This window comes from Lissotriton helveticus, chromosome 2_2 (genome assembly GCF_964261635.1).
Source record: "Lissotriton helveticus chromosome 2_2, aLisHel1.1, whole genome shotgun sequence".
NCBI lineage: Eukaryota > Metazoa > Chordata > Amphibia > Caudata > Salamandridae > Lissotriton > Lissotriton helveticus.
The window spans coordinates 140686795-140706325 of NC_136060.1; the positions used below are offsets into that span (position 1 = coordinate 140686795).

Below are 19531 nucleotides of genomic sequence, written 5' to 3' on the forward strand. Positions count from 1 at the left end.
GTCAACTTAACTGTCATCCACCACAAGAGTGTTTTCTGCAAATTGGATACGATTCTGGGAGAACTCATCAGGGGAACAGGGGAACAAGCGCCACTGAATTGTGCTGCATAAATTACAGCTCCCAATGAGTACTTGGCGCACCCTTATGTAAGGCCTACTTCATGGTGGCATAGCTCCAATGGGTCTTGCGCTGGTTAGCTTAGAGATATACAGGGGAAACAAGTAACGGGTCTGGCCCCCCTGTCTCTGCAACTTTTTCGGGCTTTCGCCTTCCTCATGACACACCTCGATCCCTCCAATCGCTTCAGGTAATGATTGCTTGCATGTGCCTAAAAAGAGCCTACTATCCTACATGCCACATCCTGCATATTGCATACCGTTCCCCATGCTGGACCTGCCACGCTTCCCAGTTTTCTATTCTGAAGCTGACCTATGCATTGGCACAACTGGTTTCAGTTCACAGTAAGCAACCTATTTGCAGAAGAACACCTTCTCCCCTTTGATCAACTCATGCCCCTCCCAGGGGCCCGTACTTATCATATCAATAGCTCTGCTATACACTCAGTCTGGACTCTCTGATCTACACTAGCCGAAGAACCACAAACTCACCTGGTGTTGCACACACTATTGCATATGGGAACTGGTCACCACCTTATAACCTGACTTTACAAAGCCTTGCAAGATCACACAGGCTTATCACTGGCAGACCTATGGGGAAAATGAGAGAATGAATTTGGGTGGGCACTCCACCACACAGAGAGGATAGCGGTCCTCAAATTCCCCCAGGCGGGTGTCCTGCAGTGTGCAGTTTAAGAGTATACAATTTACATTCAGTTTAAGTGCCACCTAAACAACTTCATTCTTTTTCTCACTACCCTCCTTGGCGGAACCTGTTGCTATGCACCATCCAATATGATACTGCTCAGCCCTCTCTACATAATGGTACTTCATTCATGCTATTCTTCATGAGGTCACAGACCTCTCTGACATTTCCTCATGGGATGCGTAGCCTTGGGCATTTTTTAACACAATAATCGTATGGACGTAAGGGCATATTTTACCTGCCTCGTGCTCCTCCTACCTCCTACTTCTAGAGAGCATCTCAGGCCCCCCGGGGTCGCTGCCTGGTGGGGGGCGATCCAGCAGTAGGGAAAGGCGAGAGCAAGGCCCTTCGCTACGAGGAGCCCCCAGTTTCCGCAAGAGCCCTATCTCTGCAGCCTGGGATGCTCTTCTAGACCACTTCCTGCAGATCAACACAAAGGATGACCTACCCCCATGTATAGTTCAGTGGTGGCCAGCATTGATCGGGGGTGGCGGGGCGGGTGGCGGGCAGCAGTGTAAACCAAAAAAAAAGAAAGAACGTACCTTCTCACCACTTCCTCGCTGCGTCTCTCCTCCGTAGTCCCTTGTTCCGCCCGAAACAGGAAAAAACACCCAGGCTTCCCTAAGTCAATCACAACACTGCAATGAAGTGTAGCCCCGCCCGCACCGCAAAGCTGCTGCAGCAAGACAACATAAATTGATAATAACATCAAGTTATTATCATTTTATTTTTCATTTATATCACTGCTGTAAAGCAGTGGGGCGACGCTCCTCCTCCTTAGCGGAGAATTCCATCAAAATGTGAAAGGTTAGATTAAGGCACAAAATCACTCTAGTGTAAACCTCCAGATAGCGAGTGAATTTCCTGTGGCAGTAACAAGCCCTAGGATCTACATTTTTTCTTTCTCCTAAATTTCTCTCTACAATTTCGATGTATTTTTTTTTTTGTGGAACGCTACAGGTCACTTAGAATCCAGTCAGTGTCCTTTGATAAAGGAGGACAAGGGGTTGTATATGAGCAAACACACAAATGGTTGTCTGGAATACGTCTGTCTTGGGAAATGTTCGATGCTGTGCAGGAAAGATGTTAAAGCATTAAAAGTGGGAGGTAACAGGATGAAGGCAGGAGTAGGCGCTTGACTGGCGCTACCAGCATAATCCTTTAATCTGGCTGTGCAGCATTGAATGTAAATCTTCTTCAAAACTATAGGATTCATTTGCAAATATTACTGGCCTTTATGGTCTTACATGAAGGTGGCTCGGTAGGTTCACTGGCTCTTCACACTTTTGAAGTCCTTATGTAGAGAACTGTTAAACTGGATAGTTGTAACACTTGTCACGTATAGTATCAAGAAATGGCAAAAACTTTGAAGCAAGCGCTATGTAGAAAACAAGTTATTATTAATAATGTTCCCATCAAGGTGACTGCACTATCACTTGGAGGCATATAGCGAAGAGTATTGAAAATAAAAGAAAACATCTGAAGTATAACCGTATTCTGGTGTTATTTTTCTTCCTTAGTTGGCAAGAAGTGATAAACTCTGTGTTGTTTCTCCAGACCTACCATATAAGTGAACTGACAGTAACGAGTCTCTTGTATACCAACAGGGAGAAGACAGGCCTCGTGGTCGGCGACAGGGTCCTCAGCAGATGGAGGGTGGATGGGTTCTATTATGCAGGTGAGGAGCTTTTGTTGGAACAGTATATTTTTAATTGAGATGAGCTCTGATATACAGATCAGTGACTCCTTGCTTTTCCTTCTGATTCCCAGGTCAGGTGATGCACCACATGGACAAGCAGCACGTCCTGGTCTGTTTTGACATGGGCATCCTGCAAAACACAGAAAAACACTTCCTGATCACAGAGGCTGAGACTTCTTCGAACTCCGTAAAAGTAAGCGATTCTTTCATTCAGTGTGTTTACAGAACACATTCACATTTACAAACAGCACAAAAAATAACTAGGCGCGTTGTAATGTTATTATCTCCGGATTTCCCCTCTGGACATCCCAGCGGATCAATTGAAAATAATTTTTACAAGATTCAGTTGCGCCTGCATCTGGGCTTGTAGATATCTACTGAAGTACTATGGAGAAAATTCCGGCCGGCTGAGTGCTGTTACCTGTTAGCAATTGTGATTTGTGTCGAGCGATATTTTTTGCTTTAATGATTTTGAAGACCAAGGGCCATATTACAGTGAGTGACTCGGGGGCTCAACGTGCGTTTGCGCCTGCTTTTGCACAGCCCCGGGGCACTTTGGTATTACAGAAGTGGCCACAAACGCTTGGTCGCCCCCTTATGTAATGCAAATAGCGTTGGTGAACATAAAGCGCCCGTGCTATCTGCAGGTGGCGTTCCTTCAGTTTCAATTTTCATGGGGGCGTGCACCATGCGAATGAGGGTGATCCAGTGCTCTGATTGAAAAACTGTCTCAAAAACGCTACCTATCACCTCAATACTCACCATTAATCATGAAACACATATAGAGGCCCATAACACCTAATGAGACAATTTTTGAGCAACTGAATCAGGTGGTATGATTAATCAAATCTACTCTCATAATATTTACACTATTATATACAACTGCAGTTTATCTATTTTCAACATGGTTTAAAACATTTTTCTTTATTAATCAGACCACTAAGGCGATTGGATCATCTGATGGAAACTAGACCATGAATAAACAAGACCAGCTTGTCTTTTCAAATCTAATTTTATTAACTTTATTTTTCAAAAAGAAAATAGCATTTACGTTTTAGAATCTTTATTTTATAAGCAATTAAGAGAGCAGCATTTTAATAAGGAAATGAATTAATATCTGACACTTTCAAAGCAAGCTCAGAAACATGAAATATTAGCAGAATAAAAGTTTCCATTCCCTAAATCTATTTCCCTGACTATTTCTCACTTCACCTAGAAAGGAAAAATCATTTATAGTCTGCTGTCCTTACGTGCGCCAAAAGTCCAACAGCATGTCACGTCATTCAGGAATCGGAAAGAAGCAGCGAGCAGCAGCACTTCCCTGCTCATGGTGTCAGGTTTTATACCTTTCTTTCTAGCTAAACTTTCTACATTTTACATTCTTTAAATCAAATCCGAGCTTTTCATTGGCTGTCCTGTGTCAGTTCATGATAAAGTAAATTAGACCAACTCCGATTCTTGACCACGTCCAGGCTTCACATAAGCCCTATTGTCTTTCACTTCCACATCTTTCGGCTTCCTCAAGAAAGTTACTTTTCCTCGAGGTTTGAACATTTACTTCCTAGCCTTGGCAGACACTTTAAGTTTCTGTCCTTGAGCCTTTTCTCCATGGGCACGTTCAACTCAACCAAAGAACTGCTTTTTCAATTAACGATGACAATGCAGTAAAAATCTTCACAACTACGCATGTGCCAGGACTTCACTCTGGACAAGCTTTTGCGTCTGCAGCTCTGTCAGCCATGTTTTCTGTTTTTTTGGAAACTATTATTTAACAAACACAAGACATCGATTAATTAAAGAATTGAGACCCATTCTGTTACCCACCCCCCTTTACTAATTAATCCTGATAATTATGTTACCTAGCATAAGCACAATCAAGCAGCATTATATTTACTTCTCCTTTAGGAACTGCATGAACTCCTTGAGCTTTCTTCACAGAAAAGACATAACATAAGCACACAAAATAAGCACATGCCATTAGTTAAACAGCCGCATTTAGGGGCCGATTAGGATGGCGGACGGACTTGCGTCTGTCCGCCATCCCAGAGGTGGAGGGACCGTCCGCATGGGCTGCGGCTGTCCCTCCGTGCAAATTAGGATGTGACCGCCACCCTGGCGGTCACATCCTGGATATTTAACATTGCGGCGGGTGCTGCTTAAAGCAGCACCCGCCGCAATGTTAAAAGTGCATGTTTAACATTTACATGCACAAAGCGGCAGGCACCGCGCGGTGCCTGCCGCTTTGTGCATGTAAATACTGGGGGGTACCATAGGTACCCCCCATGTGCACCCGCCACCCGCCTACACCCTGGGGGCCCGCAACGGGCCCCCAAAATCAAAAGTACACATGCTTTTCCACGGCGGAAAAACCGCCGCGGAAAAGCATGTTTACAAATGCATCCTAATTTGGCTGGCGGTGTCTGATAGACACTGCCAGCCAAATGAGAGCTTTTCCGCCGCGGTTGTAATCCGACCGCGGCGGAAAAGCAGCGGACAGAAACCAAGACCCACCAGCCATCGTAATGCGGCGGTGGGTCTTTGGTGACTCCGCAGAGGATTTTCGGCCTCCTCCGGGCCAGAGGTGACTTCCGCCGGCCCGGAGGAGGCGGAAAAAATCCTCCATCCTAATCGGCCCCACAATACTGACAAAGACAATAGACAAGGTTAGTTTATTATTTTTCCTTTGCATTTGCAACCTAAAGCACATTAGTTTATCCCACGTGTATTGGTGATTGTATTCTTAAACTAAGTTGATTAGTAATTTCAGCACATGCTTATTAATTAAATTACATGTTATGGGAGATCAACTTCACACGTTTGAACAAAATTGTGTTTTTCACCTTGCTTCATCAACTCCCTCATCTGGTGATTTCTAAATCACCAAATAATACCCAAAATTTATAAATTTTAAACCCTTGAACATGTTTTGGACTTTCTTAATATTAGTATTTCTAAACTTTAGATTCATCTGTTTTCCTGCATTTTTCATATCGAGCTCTACGAAACTCTTCTAATTCTATTTCTTTTTCTTTTTCTTTTCTTAGTTTGCAAATTCTTTTCTTTTCTACCACATATTTTCTTCTCTTGTGTATCATGCAACTAATTTTTAACAATAGTATCACTATAGCTATGACTATTCAAGGAAAAACTATTTTACCTATAATTGAATTACCAATCTCTTGAAACCAGTTTTTAATTGTTGCAAATCTTTTACTTAAACGTTCTGAAAAACTTTCGTCTTCTAAAGGTTCTACTTCATCATGTAATTCATTTATATTCTTTATATACATTTCTATATTCTGACTTTTGTCAGGTATGTAAGTACAACAATGTTGAACATGCAAAATTCCCCAGACTCCACCCTCTTTTGCCAGCAAAATGTCAAGAGCAAGACGATTTTGCATCACCATAGTTCTCATAGCAATAAGCTCTGTTTTCACTAATTGAAATCCACTTGCAGTATCAGTTGACAATCTATCAACAATTGTAGACATCTTTCTGATTTTGTTTGCATTCAGTGTTATTCCTACCATAGGTATTAATGCACCAAATATATCTCCCAATATTTCTGTAAAACCTTCCCTTCTAAATCTATTCATGTGATTGCTAATTTCGAAAGAACCTTTTGCATTTCTATCTATATGAAAAATTTTTGGAAAAACGAAACCTACATAACATGTTCCATACCAGTGATCTGGGAGATTGTAATAAGCTTTATTCCCACAAACAAAATATTGGATCTTTGCCTCCTTTAAATCCCCAACCCCCTTTAATACGATAAGTGTCTTCACATTGACTTGCACCAACAAAATAATTATCAAACAAAGTATTATCTCTTCTTATACAACATTTTCCACTAACAGGTTTACCTATGTGAATTGCAACATTTTCATTTTTACCATTAAGTTTTTCATCTTCCATCTGCCAAAATTTAGACTTAGTATGTTTCATCATCTCATTTCGTTTAAAAATTGCCCTTCTCTCTTCCACCATATTTAAGAACATCTTCTCTTCTGTTCTCAATTTACATGTTAAATTATTTCTAAAAGCATACTCATAAGTGAGTTCACTAGTTACTAAGAAAAATTCCCTCATCTGTTTAGCATATTTCACTTTATTAAAGCTATCTTCAACTTTTAGATTAGCAAAAATTTCATCAAAATCTGAATAATAATATTCCAAACGTCCAGTTTGATAAAACAAACTAGCTATTACACTACATATTATGCCATAAGTAAGAGGAAGCATATTATATGTAACACCTTCAGAGACAGAAGTAGGTAACTTTACACAAATGTAGCAGTCTTTTGGGTCCATCACCTTAACATATTCAGATAAAAGTCTTGAAAAGGTATTACTAGAAAAATCTCCTACAGATCTATCTTGATGAATCACTGGTTTATGTACAATAATTTTATCAGTCTTATCAACTTTTTCATGATTAACCACAACTTTACTAGTCATGTTAGTTTTATACATCTCTTTATCTATTCCAAAAGGAAAAATGACAGCTAAAATTACCCAAACTAAAATTATCAATATTACACATTTGAAGACAATTTGCAACATCTTTTGAAAATTGAGCATTTCGAATTATTATTAATAAAAGGCATCTTTACTTTCAAACAAAAAAATGAAAAACTACTAAATATACTCCCCTCTTTTTTTAACAGATAAAATTATTTTCTAACAGCTTTTCTTCGACCTTATGTCATACATCAATATGTTTTCCAGCTAACACAATTTCTTCGACCTTGTGTCACCTAATGAACAAAATCAATCATTATCACTTGCATCGTCAACATTTCTTTGACTACTATTTACTTTTACCACTGGTGGAATTATAATATAAGTCCACTCAGGTGATTTGTACTTCAGATTTGGCGTTATTACTCTTTTTAATCTGCTGTTTATCACTTCTATTTTCTTTCCTGCTTGTTTTTTGTTATTTGAGTCTTCTTCTTTTTGACTTGTGATCTCATTCACCTGCTCTTTTGCTTTATTCACTAATTTGAATTTTAGGCCTTCGTTTTCATTTGGCCAATTTTCTCCTTTTCTTGTTAATTTCCTTTTTGGTTCCGCCAAATTATATTCCACTCTCCAAGCTCTTTTCCTTGATCTTTTCACTTTTGATTCATCTCCACTTTCATCTGTTTCACTTTCTGTGTTATCAGCTGATTCATTAATAATCAGTTTTATTGTATCTGATTCTTCTTTAGATTCAGGTACTTCTTTACTCCGCAGTTTCACTCTGTTAGGAACATCTTCCTTATAGCTGGTACTTGGAATTTCTTCTTCTTCTTCTTCAATTACTTCAAAATCACCAGTTCCAGAATTTTCGTTCCTGCTTCCAGAGCTTTCAATCTGCTTTTCAATACTCTCCTGATCTTGATCTTGAATCACTACTTGTTCAGTTTCCTTTTCTGCTTCTTGATCTAGCAGATCTTCATCATTTTCATTTTCTTCAGAATCTTGTATAACAATTTCTTCATTCAATGCTTCATTCACATTTGAATTTTCCAGATGTCGACTTTCCTGGCGATCTTCAGGATCTGGATTTCTTTCAGGTTCTTCTTCTGAATCTGAATCAGCTGTTGTTTCACCTTCATCAGGATTCTCAGGTGCTGGCACACGTATGGTGTGACTAGCATGAATCCATCTCTTCAATCCCCTAAACTTTACTGCATTTGTTGTGACTAATATCACCTGTCTTGCCTTCTGCCACCTTGGTACTAGGCAGTTTCTTCTTCGATGTACTTTTGTCCTCACCCAGTCTCCTGGTAACAGATCATGAGCTTGTTCTTTCTCTTTTGTAATTACTTCAGTTCCCACCTGATGGAACACAGAAGTTACCACATCAGATAGATGTTTGCAGTAATCCATAATGATGCTATCATTAATGCTCAACAGTTTATTAACTGGAACAAATGTTTGCCTCATAACCCTACCCATTAGAATCTCGTGAGGGCTCAATCCTGTTTTTCTATCTGGAATGCTTCTTAAGGCATCAAAAGAAGTGGAAGAGCATCTGTCCACTTCATTCCTGTTGCTAAACACATCTTTGCTATTCTGTTTTTTATTGTACCATTCACTTGCTCAACAACACCTGATGCTTCTGGTCTATAAGCACAATGTAATTTTTGCTTTATATCCAGTGCTTCACAAATCAGTTTTAGCAATCTGTTTTCAAAATGTGTGCCACGATCTGTCTTGACCGTCACTGGAAATCCATACCTTGGTATGATTTCTCTCAAAAGCAATTTTGCCACAGTAATTGAATCATTGCGGCGTGTTGGGAATGCTTCTACCCATCTTGAAAACAAACAGATTATCACTAAAACATATCTGAGTTCATTGTGAGGTGGCATGTCAATGAAGTCAAGCTGTATTCTGGTAAATGGACCACCTTCCCGTCCTATTGTTCCCATGCTCACAACAGTTTTTCTATTTGGGTTAATCTGTTGACAGATAAGACACCTCTGACAAAGGGACTCTGCAATTATTCTGAATTTTGGATTGTACCATGTTTGTCTAAATAATCTAATCATTGAATCTCTACCAATATGTCCTGGACCATGGTACATGCGTGCCATGTCAGAAATCATACTGTCTGGCATTATTGGTCTGTCATCTTTGTAAACCCAAACCTCATCTTCTTCTCTCTGTCTGCATCCTGCTTTTAACCATGTGGTTTTCTCCTCATCATTTGCCTCATCTTGCAACTGTTTTACTTCCTGCCAAGTCTCAACTACAGATGTTAGCATAAGTGAGTTCAAAACATGTTCATTTTCTTTTTCCCGATTAATTGACACATTTTGTTTTGCACAAAATGTTTCTATTGAGTCAGCATATGAGTTTCCTTTTGTTATGTAATCCTCACCTTTTTTATGTGCAGTGCACTTTACTACTGCAATTTTTTCTGGTAGCTGAATTCCATCAATCAATCTTTTGATCAACTGTGCGTTTCTTACTGGTGATCCCAAAGAAGTTAAATAACCTCTTTGAGATCAGAGCTGGCCATAGTCATGGACTACACCATATCCATATTGACTATCAGTCACTACGGTAATTTTTAACTCTTTTCCCAATTCGCATGCACGAATCAAAGCAATTAATTCTGCTACTTGAGCTGAACGAATTCCTTTGAGACAAGAAGCTTCAATTACATCTGCAACTGTACATACCGAATATGCTGCACTCAGAACACCTTCATCTGTTCTTAAGCATGAACCATCAACAAACAATACATAATCTGATTCAGCTAATGGGACATCTTTTATGTCCTGTCTTGGTTTAGTACAATATTCTAATACATCCAGGCATTCATGATCAACCTCATCCCTGATTTCTGTTTCAGTAGTGTCAGGTAATAATGTTTAAGGATTTAAATTCACACATCTCGCAATTGAAACATTGTTCGTGCCAAGGATAACCTTTTCATATTTTGTTAACCTATTATTTGTCAAATGTTGTGTTCTGCTTCTAGTGAGAAGAATATCAACTGAGTGTGGTACATATACTTTTACAGGAAATCCCATTATTATTCCTTCACTTTGTTCCAAACTTACACTTGTTGCAGCTACTGCTTTTAAGCAACCTGGTAATGCTTTTGCAACAGGGTCAAGAACAGCTGAGAAATATGCTATTGGCTTTCTCAGTTTTCCATGTCTTTGAATCAGAACTGATAATGCACATCCTTCTCTTTCACTGCAATTCAGCTCAAATTCTCTTTCATAATCAGGCATTCATAATGCTGGAGCTTCACACAAACTTTTCTTTAGCTGTTCAAAAGCTTCTAATTCAGTTTCTGTTAGGCTAATCGGGTCTTTTATATCTGCTTTTGTTAATCTCTGTAGTGGCTTTGCAATTACTGAAAATCCACTAATCCATTGACGGCAATAACCTTCCATTCCTAGAAACATTCTAACCTGTTTCTGTGTTTTTGGAGGTTGCATTGCTTGAATCATTTTTATTCTTTCTGTTGTCACTTGTCTAACTCTCTTTGCAATTCTGTGACCAAGATATTTTACTTCTTGTTTGCAAAACTGTAATTTTGCAGGAGATACCCTATGTCCCTCATCAGCCAGGTGATTTAAAAGAATAATGGTATCTGTTACACAATTATCTCTTGTTTTTGCAGCCACAAGTAGGTCATCAATATATTGCACTAACGTAGATTTTCCAGGTAAATCTAGATTTTCCAATGATTTCTTTAGCAGTTGATTAAAAATAGATGGACTTTAGGTGTACCCTTGAGAGATTCGACACCATGCTAGAATACGCTCTTTGAACCGGAACGCAAACATTTGTTGGCTTTCTGGATGCAATGGAAATGTAAAGAATGCATTACACAAATCAATAACCGTATACCATTCTGCATCATGCGGAATCTGATTTAAAATTACCGCTGGGTTTGGTACAACTGGGCGAAATGGAACAACAATTTTATTAACCTTTCTCAGGTCTTGAACAATCCTGAAAGTGCCATTTGGCTTTTTAATTCCCATATTCGGTGAATTACATGGACTGTCGTGTATTTCTATAGGTTCTGAATCAGTCCCCCTATTCCTGACCCTATTCTGGTTAAACTAACTATCAAGTTAACTAACAGTCAGCCCATGAGGCAAGAAAACCCCCATGATGCAGATACCGTTATCTGACGCAGTCACACTATGGCACAGGAACGTGTTATCTGATTAGGTCATAACGCTTGAGATCTAATTAGACAAGCGACATTCCTCCAGCCCCTGATAAGGCATACGACGTTCTCATAACAAATCAAACCTATGACAACCTGGATAATCCGTGCGGCCATTGTTTTGATTTCACAGAGAACTTTAGTAAAGAATGTGCTAACGAGCAAGTCGTAGGACATCTTTATTGACGTATCTATGTCCATCCTTACGTCAATCTCGGCACCTTTAAGGTATAAATATTGCCGACCTTGCCCTATGCAAACACACGCGTGGTGACAAGACGGAGCAGCCATACTTGCCGAAGCCGAGAGCAGAAGCAGACCCCGCTGGCAGCAGCCCCGCCTTCCTGACGCGCTGAGAGACGCGCTGCTATCTCAAGCCGAGAGACCCAGCACCGGCGCTTCTGGGCAGCCCTCGCAGGCAGCCTGGAATATCGAGAGCAGAGAAAGAGATACCATTCCTCATTCATCCTAACTTCCAGGTACAGAACTGAATAACCCCTCACAGAGAATTCTTTAGTTATTCACTTGGCAAAAACAAACTTAACTTAAACTGTAACTTTCTATTCCCGCCCACGCATTAGACTTAGGTCAGGTACACGGGGTAGGCGTATTTAGAAACACCAGTTGAGTACGTTTAGTCAAATGTATATGTGTATGTAAATATATTTTAATCATTTTAAACATCATATGGCTCAGAAACCATATCAATGTTTTTACAGTATTATTTTATACTATTGCTTTTAATGTATGCACTTTACTTAACTATAAGTATTGCAATAATATCGATCCATTTCTCTTGTACGAGAAAAGAGACTGATCAATAAATAACACCTTTTTATTGAACACGCCCGTCTCTTCCTTTTCTCTACATTCTGATGAGACTAAGAATGCACGTACTGACTGAGTAAAATAATTGCCTTGTGCTCACACGACTCTCGAGATTGACTCTTGATTAGGGGAGAGCAAAGTTGTCATGTTCTATGGTTGTCAGAAACTAAATCCCTTCTTGTCTAATCAGGGGAGTTAATCCTTCCTTGAACATTCGAGAAAGTTTCTAGCGAACTCTGAGCTTAGCTGGCAAACCCAAAAATTAAGTCTAGTATCGACAGTAGTAGACCTAGTTAACGTCTGGCCTAGGCCTTTACTGCTGTAGGTACTATTCCAATGCGCAGAGCCTATTGGGAAAATAGGAGCTACACTACATGGCGCCCAACGCGTTTGGAAAGGGCGATAAAACTAACGTAAGACATTTAGAGTAACTCAGTCGTGCTTTCTCACTCAGACCCCTTTTCCCGAATACTCCAAAGACGTCTGGAGTGGGTGAAAGGTTATATCCTCCAAAACCTCGCAGGAGGGAACTCCTATGTATGGTTTTTGGTCAAGTCAACGTTGAAGGATAAACAGTTCCAAAATATTGTGCATCTAATCTCTGTTTCCATAAAGAAACCTGATCTGCAAACAAACAAAATAACCTTATTGACAGTAAAATGTCTGACAGTGAGGATGAAAGAGAGGCAGTTAGATTAGCAACTGAACTCGCAGATGCTGATGCTACCATGCAAGCAGCAGACCCGAATATAACACTCATTCCGGTATTTAAAAGGAGATCTATAACCTTAAAACTTATAGAAAATGGACTGACACCTAGAGGTGGCACAGTCATATTCGTAATCGAGGCACACGAATATCGGCAGACAGAGGTATACTATACATGGATACATTTTCCAGCAGCAAATGCTGTAACAAAGTACTTCCACTATTACAAAGTAGAGGAACCTCCTGAAACATACACTCCTTTCGAGGAGGTGGAAGTACCACTCAATTTCCAAGAGCATTTGCTCTTATTTGATGGCGCCCTAAAACATAATAATCACATTACAAGGCTTGGTCCTTTAGGAAGACCAGGAGCAACGTGGCCGGTCTTAGCCGGATACACACCACATCCAGACATCGATAGAATGCCTGCAGCAGAGCTGTTAATACAGCTAAAACAACTACTAAAAATTCATAGACAATTAGTTCAGTATGTAATGCGGACTTCAACAATTCAGCCAGCGATTAAACTTCCACAGCTGACCCCTCACCAGGGGAACACAAATAAAATCACACCACAGAACATCCAATCCTGCCTAGGTAAAGTTCCAGCTAAACGGGAACAAATACCATTCTGGTTGGCACAGAAAATAACCCAAATAGAGGCGGTGTTTCCTGACACCACCCCATTAGAAAAACACAGGATTCTGACTATATGTCTCCCAATGGGAATCGCACCACACATTGAGGACTGTGACACTTGGGGTACAGTCTTTGCTTCCATCTACACAAAAACGCACGGTGTTCCATCCATTTCGGTAATACCAGATGTGCTAAAACAAATTCAAGATGAATACGGTCCAGAACCTGCTTTAACTCTTGGTATGAAATTACTGAAAGACTTCAAGCAGGTCTCGGCTATATTACTAGCCAACATAAAAGGTGAAGCAGCAAACGTGGCGATCCGCCAGAGGTTAAAAGAGACAGATATAGCAGACCAACCAGCTGAAATTGCCAGAATCATAGAAAAATCCTATGAAGAACTAGGCAGAGATAGTCTAGGTGGAATACCAGTAAAACCGCAACTGACTACAAGTCCAGAAAAAATATTTTTTAATAATAATAATTCACCAAAAAAGAACTGGGATGGAAACAAACAATCCAATCCTAAAGAAAAGAAATTCCAGTCCCGAGGAAGGTCTCCTAGGCGAAGAGAGAAATCTCCAAACCAAAGACAGAGGTCACCGCAGAGTGACCCCTCGGGGAATAGATATAACCTTAGAAATAGGGATAATATTAAAAAACCTGATAGATATCAAGACATTGATACACGTCCCTCTCAATCTTTTCAGAATTCCTCGCAGAAATCGGAAAGAAGAGGACGATCAGAAGAGCACGCCAAGTCCAAAGACAAGGAACCTGCTCAACTAAAAAAGAAATTACAATTTCCAAAAAAGAAGGTAGCCAGTATCAAGGTAGTTAACAATGCCGAGAATACTGAGGACACAACTGAAAAACGGAGAGTGGGCTCAGACAATGCTAGACAGCGCAGCAGAGGTGAGCATAGCTCGCAAAGTCCTTATGAATCATCTGGAGACAGTGGACACGAATGAATACCTTCAAGTGGAAACTGCAGACACCAGAGTTAGCAAGCCCCACAAGATATACGAAATAACATTACGTATAGAGGGAGATAAGACTAGGAAAATAAGGGGACTATTTTGGGATAACCTCTCCAAAGGCTATGACATCCTTCTAGCTGAAAAAGACTGGCCACCAGAGTTTGTCAGGGAGTGCCCTCATGGCGAAGAAGTAATTATGCCTGCCTTCTCGAATCAAATACCGATTCATAAAAAATATACACTTGCTAGAAAGTGGGCAGTGGCCTTAGCACCTGCTTTATATAAAAATCATGTAGGATGGGATGAGGATTCTCCTCCTCACAAAATCCAGTTAAAATCACAACCAACTGCACAAAGGCAGTACCCAATTAAGCAAGAAGCTAAAAAACAAGTAAATGAAATACTAGATCAGCTAGAATACCAGGGGGTGATTGAAACTTGCACCTCACAAATGAACAATCCTTTGTTTCCGGTCTCCAAACCAGACAATTCATATCGTCTAGTTTTGGATTACCGACACCTTAACACATGTTGTAAAACTTTTGCAGTGCAAAACTCACACAGTGCTGCACTAATGAACAACATAGTGCGCAAAAAATACAAAACAACCTTGGACATCTCCAATGGATTCTTTTGTCAAAACATAGCACCAGAGAGCAGATATTTAACTGCATTCTCAGTAAATGGCACTCAAAAACAATTCTGTCGGTTAGCCCAGGGGTACAAGAACAGCCCGGGGGTATTCTCAGCGAGAGTAACAGAATTACTACAACTATATGATGATGAAGCATTATCTTATGTTGATGACATTTACTTAACAGATGATGACTTGGAGACTCACTTGAAAAGGGTGAACACCATAATACTTGGGTTCGCTGCAGAGGTTTACAAATTCAACTTCAAAAAATCCAGAATTGCCCATCTAAAAGTTCTATACGAAGGATATGAATTATCAAGTATAGCCTGGTTGACAATTTTTTGAGAACTAGAAGAATTAAAAAATCTAAAATATGAAAAGACGTATCCTCTGCCAATCGACATTCTGCCTCTACGACATTACGCCTGTGTAATCTATACAGACGGACATGCTCAACCCTCCGTTTGGGGAGAACAAGCATACAACCCCACATGTGAGATTACAAAAGAAGTGTGGCGCGGAGGTAAATTAAAACCTCTATTAACAAAATCACACTCAGTAGAAACTAATTCAGAACAACAAACTGAAATAATAGCATTGAAAATGGCGCTGGATAATGCGGATCGCGAATTCCCGACACTTATAGTGTCAGATTCATATTACTGCGTCAAATCATACAACAAGGATTTGCAGACATGGATTCAGAACGGTTACAAAGATGACACAGATGCACCAATAAAGCAGAGACTGCTCTGGGAACAAATAGCTCTTTTACAAAAAGAACTACCAAAGACTCACGTGACTCACTCACTGAGTCATCAACGTGATGGCGTTCACGTTGTAGGGAATTCATTGGCTGAAACAGCCGCAGCGGCAGCCACTAAATCGGCTCCCGTAGTTCGAAAAAAGCGTACATTAAAATACATTGACGGTGAAACATTGCTGGCGGTGAAAACGTCATCAAAAGGCGACTGCTCAGCGATACCGATCAACTATCCACTCAATTACACATACATAATCGATGCAAACTCCATCCCTTTTGCTCGAATCCCTGGAGTGGGGGATAGAGTGATTCCAAACATGGATAGGAGAAGCTTGTTAATCGCAGACGCACATATGGGTGAGGGTCTTGGACACCTCAAACTAAAAGATTCTCTGGAAGATTTACAATCACGGTACTGGTGGCCAGGCATGAGCCTACATCATACCATGTTTGTAAAAAACTGCCCAAACTGCAACAGAAATCGCAGTGGGGAGAGAAAAAATAAAATACGGTGGAATCTGACTGCAGATAACATCACCAGTAAAAAGAATGGCTTGCGATTAACATATACAGGCTAGTTTCCACTTATAATGTAGATCCACAGCACTCGGCTGACGTCCGGACTATTATACAAGATTTGCGAGTCTAAATGGCATATACGCTAAGAGCATGCTACGTTCGACCATTGTTTTCACTCAGGCAATCCAGCCTGGGGGGGAAACATGGCCAAATGAGCACAGCCCAGCGGGAATCTTCTCACTTCCTTCCTGAGGGTACTGGATGGTGTAAAGAAAAAACCAAGGCAGAAAGCAATCTATAATAGAAAGGAAATTAGGTTCGGGAGCTGGGTGGGTCAAACATCTAATAAGTGTCCAACGTAGTCTAAATAACTTGCCAAGAAATTCTCTGAAGGGATTCAGTCCGTACGAATTATTATTCGGAACTAGGATGTTGATCTCTGACCTTGATAGTCAGACCTCAGTGGTAATAGAAAAAACCTTTGATGTCAAAGACCGTTTGGCTATTTTGCAGGACTTAAACAAAACAAGAAAAGACCTGAGCAACATACAGTTGAAACAACAGCCAACAACCACTGAAGAATCACCACCTGTCCCAGCAAGACCTGTCTGGATTCCAAAAGTCGGGGATCTAGTCAGGGAGAAGATCGCGGTAAAGAAGGAATTTGGGCCTTCTTACAGAAAAGCAGTTCCTGTCTTGTCTGTCAACGGGACAAGATCAGTTGTACTACCGCCACTTGCTGGAAAAAAGGAGAACAGAGTTGTATCCATCGACCTGGTAAAACCACAACATGTGGCCGATAACAAACAGTAGGCCAAGTGGACTCCCAATAAGTAGCAGAACACCAAGGTTTGCTACCAGTACAGAGGTCCTAACAAAGAGGCTCATCACATTCGAAACGCCTACAGAAGAACAACAAGGACTATGCAACAATGCAATAGAACTAAGACCTCTGAAAACCCAAATAAAAACATTTAGCAGAGACACACCAATCTACAATGAAGTACCTAGTGACAATGCAAGAAACAAAAATCCTGAAGCAATTGGAACAATTGACAGAACTGCATCCGGGTACTTCATCAACTTCGATGATTCCTCTGAAGGCTTCAGTGAATCAAAGACACAGCCATCATCAAAATCCTTTAAAGACAAAGCTAAGGAACTTTTGAAACAACTGAAAGAAACTTATCTGATTTCTCCATGGATTGAATTTTGGGTGGGTTTTGGTGCATTTATCCTCATACTTTGGCTCATCATGGTATTTACTTTGGGACGCTTCATTGAGGGAAAATATGCTAAAATGGACACAGCAAGTCAGAACATCAACTTGGTCCTCAAACCACACACATCTTCACACGTCAAGAAAAGAGAACTTTCTCCAGAACTTTCTTCAGCCAACTTCACAGCCAATCCGATACCTGGTGGGGTAGCCTGGGACAACACTGACTATGAAATTTATGGTCCGGTCGAGATCCTGAAATATCCACACCAAATCAAGATCTCCTTGAGTGACTTTGCAAAACCAAACTCATTTGCTGATGATTGGGACTTCGAAAGTATTAACAACATGATGTCTGACTTAGTAATGTCTGCTAAATTTACAAAACATGATTATTTGCAAGGTTCTACAAATTATGATAGCATGTATTGCTATAACCATTATGGTAACCATTTTTTGCATAAATCTGCACAACCTAGAAATGTTTTAAATTATAATCAATGGGAACATTGTGCTACACCTCCAAAAGGGAGCTCTAGAACCGTGTATGACAAATATTCATATTTTTCAGGTTTTAACATAAGTAATGCTGAAACATTCTATTTTAAATTGTCAAACAAGACAGGGATGAAAACCATGATAACCAACACAAAATTGATATATTCAGATTCATTCTTTGAACAAATGAATACTTTTGGATTTGATTATTGGGACAAAAATGTTGATTTGAAAAGTGTTTGGGGTACAAAAGAATGGCAAGTACAGGGTTTAGAAGCTTTGTTTAGAGCCTGCATGATCCCAGAACAAATGATATTTTTAAATGACACTGTTCAACAAACCACCTGTCTTGGCTTAGCCAAAATCAAAGATTTAAATAACCCGTCTATTCCAAAGCCAACAATGTTTAGCAATAACTCTGATACAGATGAAGAGATAGACGTAAACCATATATTAAACCAAAACAGAACACATCCTGATTGGAAACAATGGTTGATCTGGCCCACAGATACAAATAACTGTCAAGATAGATTCCTGAATAAAACACAGGGTTTCAAAATGACCAGGCCAGACCCTAGATATCCCCAAAGACATCACCCAGGGATAATAACCTACAGTGTGGGCAAATTATGCCTTCAATGGCTACAAACTTCCACACTGCCTGAAATTAAGCAACACCTAACTTTACTTACTGATGGTGCTGACTTGCGTGATTTCATAATGGGACCACGCAAACAGCGTCAAAAGCGTTTCATAGCAGCCTCTGTATATGCAGCATACAATGAGGCCTGGAAGGTAACTCAAATTGAGACAGCAGAAAGAATACGGGAAATTGACCGTATCAATTTGGAAAAATCACTTTCTGTAGTGGACAATGGGTTAATGACTCTGTCCTCCAGAATGTTTTCATTGGACAGCATTGTGTCTTCAGCAATCGATATATTATCGCAAGACTTACTGTTATTACAACATGGTCAGTCACAATTGCGTTCCATTGTACAGCTTGGCTGGACGTTACAAAATCTGCGTTCAGGCTATGTGCCTTGGCGTTTAATCAACACAACGTCACTATTCCAAATCTTTAACCTTACTGATAGACAAATCGGTATGGCGCAAAAGGGTGCTGATTATACAATCTTGAGCATTGAAAAACTAGAAAGATTACCAATGACAATGTCAGAACGACCTGTCAGTGAATGGATAATCCACGGAATCATAAATATTCCAATCTCAACCTTCAGGTTTCAATACTGCCAAAAATATATACAGGCTGGCATGTACGAGAAATTGGGAAAGGGGTACCTTAAAACAACTTGGAACCTGCCCTATTCACATGCATGTGTCAGTAATAAAGGACAGAAAGTGTTTCTTAGTGGCAACAATTGTGCTATGTCACTAAGCGGCACGCTTCTGTGTAACGGTATTAGTTTGCACGGAGCCTGTGAAGGGAATTCATACAACCTTTCATGTCACCAGCAAGGGGCACCTGCAACTGAAATAGAACCATTCTTTCAAAGACT

General features: G+C 40.1%; 1 protein-coding gene across 1 annotated transcript in view; it reads left to right on the forward strand.

The window, feature by feature from the left end:
- Positions 1 to 19531, forward strand: part of LOC144821639 (uncharacterized) — a 335720-nt gene that overhangs the window by 10480 nt on the left and 305709 nt on the right. Inside the window, exons 2-3 of the mRNA XM_078678875.1 lie at positions 2344 to 2501; positions 2594 to 2715. Coding sequence (XP_078535001.1) covers positions 2344 to 2501; positions 2594 to 2715 — 280 coding nt within the window. The remainder of the gene's footprint in view (positions 1 to 2343; positions 2502 to 2593; positions 2716 to 19531) is intronic.